At 49.1% G+C, this 2642-nt stretch overlaps 1 protein-coding gene across 1 annotated transcript; it reads left to right on the top strand.

The window, feature by feature from the left end:
- The first annotated feature begins 268 nt into the window (after positions 1–268).
- On the top strand, positions 269–2041 carry LOC144715695 (transcription factor MYB61-like). The gene is made up of 3 exons (XM_078590658.1): positions 269–1175; positions 1255–1384; positions 1567–2041. The coding sequence occupies exons 1-3, from the start codon at positions 1043–1045 to the stop codon at positions 1937–1939; spliced, it is 636 nt and encodes a 211-aa protein (XP_078446784.1). The 5' UTR covers positions 269–1042; the 3' UTR covers positions 1940–2041.
- Positions 2042–2642: the final 601 nt, after the last annotated feature.

Here is a 2642-nt window from a genome sequence, read left to right as displayed (position 1 = left end):
GACACTGACCCTTCACCCTCGTTCCCCTTCTTTTTAGTTAGTCTGTGATTCCCTCTCTTCATTAATCATTCTCCTTCCCTTATCTCTCTCTTTCGGAATTCGCATCACCCTGCACAGCCTCCTCGTAAACTCTCTCTCTCTCTCTCTCTCTCTCTCTCTCTCTCTCTCTCTCTCTCTCTCTCTCTCTCTCTCTCTCTCTCTCTCTCTCTCTCTCTCTCTCTCTCTCTCTCTCTCTCTCTCTCTCTCTCTATCCGTCTTCCTCTCTCTCTCTATCCGTCTTCCTCTTTCTTCCTCTCTCTCTCTATGTATCTATCTCTATCTCTCTCTAAGTATCTTTCTCTCTCTAGGTATCTATTTCTCTTTCTATCTATCGACATATCTATCTATGAATCCACATAGCCGTCCCATTTCCTCTTTCCCTCTCTCTCTCTCTCCCATTTAGAAGTCAATACAAAGCCTCCTCCTCGATTCCCCCCCTCTCTCTCTATCTCTCGTTCCCTCCAAATATTTCGTACTTCTTCTCTACATTCTACATTCTCTTAGCCTGCCTATTGTCTCCCAACCTCTCCCTCTCTCTCCGTCTCGCTGACTCTCCATCCCTTCCACTCCCCATCTCCCTTTACCTTGATCTCTCCCTCTCTCTGTCTCCGTAGCAGAGTCTTCTCTACTACTCCGTTCCCCATCTCTCTCTCTCTCTATCTCCTTGTGAGTTTCCCTGACAGAGACTTCTATTATACTCCCTTTCCCGTCTCTTGATCTCTCTCTCTAAGTCTCCGTTGCAGAGTCGTCTCTTCTACTCCCTTTCCCATCTCCTTATCTCTCTCTCTCTCTAAGTCTCCGTAGCAGTGTCGTCTCTTCTACTCCCTTCCCATCTCTTTATCTCTCTCTCTCTCTAAGTCTCCGTAGCAGAGTCGTCTTTTCTACTCCCTTTCCCATCTCTTTATCTCTCTCTCTCTCTAAGTCTCCGTAGCAGAGTCGTCTCTTCCACTCCCTTCCCTCTCTCTACCAGTCTATCTCTCTCTCTCTCCGCGCGAGGCCCAGCATGGGAGTGCATCCCCGCAGCGCAAAGCAGAAGCTCCGCAAGGGCCTCTGGTCCCCCGAAGAAGACGAGAAGCTCCTCCGCCACGTCCTCGCCCACGGCCACGGCTGCTGGAGCGCCGTCCCCAAGCTCGCCGGTCTCTCTCTCTCTCTATCTCTCTCTCTCTATGTCTCTCTATCTTCATCAAATAACACGCTTTCTCTCTCTCTCTTCAGGGTTGCAGAGGTGCGGAAAGAGCTGCAGGCTGCGGTGGATGAACTATCTCCGGCCCGACCTCAAGCGCGGGGCCTTCTCCCCCGACGAGGAGAACCGCGTCATCGAGCTCCACGCTCTCCTCGGCAACCGGTAACCATCCTCCTCACCGATCAAATCTTCATCAAATATCATAAACATGATCACGAAGAGATTGTGATCTGATCCCGCATCCGCCCATCACTCCACGATCAGATGATTTATCCAGTCAGTAGTCATCGTTGGTCTGATGATCGTTCTTTTGGGCTGAAAATCCGGTGAGAAAACGATGGCAGATGGGCGCAGATCGCGGCGCAGTTGCCGGGGAGGACGGACAACGAGATCAAGAACTTCTGGAATTCCACAATTAAGAAGCGTCTCCGTCGCCGGGGAATCGACCCAGCCACGCACAAGCCTATCGCTGATGTCAACGCGCCGCCGCCGCCCCCGCCGCCGCCGCCGGCGGCTGCGGCGGCGACGGCGGCAGAGGAGCTCGCCTGCTCGAGCCCGGTACAGTGGATGGGCGCGCTGGCTGGCGTTGGATCGGGAATGGACGGCGGATGGGTGGACGAGCTGCCGTGGGCGGATTATTTCCCCGGCGGTCTCCTGGCGGCGCCGCCGTTCACCGATGAAGTTCAGAAGTTATCGGCTGCTTTTGAGCATATTTAGCTCGAAGAGACGGTGAAATAATCATGGGCTCTCTCTGTTTCTCTCTCTAACTCTGCTTCTCACGTCGAGATAATCCTTAACGCGGGAATTCTTACCATCTGAGTGGGGTTATCGCCCAGTGTGAAGTTGGGGTACTCGTTCAGTAGGTTTCATGCGGACGTGGACGTCCCGCAAGCACATCAAGGGCCATAGAGAGATGTAGAGAGAGAGAGAGAGAGAGAAAAAAAAACTATAGAGAGAAAAAGAGATAAAGAGATAAAGAGATAGAGAGATATAGAGAGATAAAGAGAGATCTAGAGAGAAAAAGAGAAAAAGAGATAGAGAGAGATCGAGAGAGAGATAACAGCATATAGATAGAGAAATATAGAGAGATAAAAATAGATATAGAGAGAAAAAGAGATAAAGAGAGATCTAGAGAGAAAAAGAGAAAAAGAGATAGAGAGAGATCGAGAGAGAGATAATAACATAAAGATAGAGTAATATAGAGAGATAAAAATAGCTATAGAGAGAAAAAGAGATAAAGAGATAGAGAGATATAGAGAGATAAAGAGAGATCTAGAGAGAAAAAGAGAAAAAGAGATAGAGAGAGATCGAGAGAGAGATAACAGCATATAGATAGAGAAATATAGAGAGAGAGAAAAAGAGATAGAGAGAAGAAGAGAGGAAGAGAGAGCAAGAGAGAAAAAGAGATAGAGAGAGATCG

Source organism: Wolffia australiana, chromosome 19 (genome assembly GCF_029677425.1).
Source record: "Wolffia australiana isolate 7733 chromosome 19, ASM2967742v1".
In the NCBI taxonomy this organism is placed as follows: Eukaryota; Viridiplantae; Streptophyta; class Magnoliopsida; order Alismatales; family Araceae; genus Wolffia; species Wolffia australiana.
This window is presented reverse-complemented; position numbering and strand designations above follow the sequence as displayed.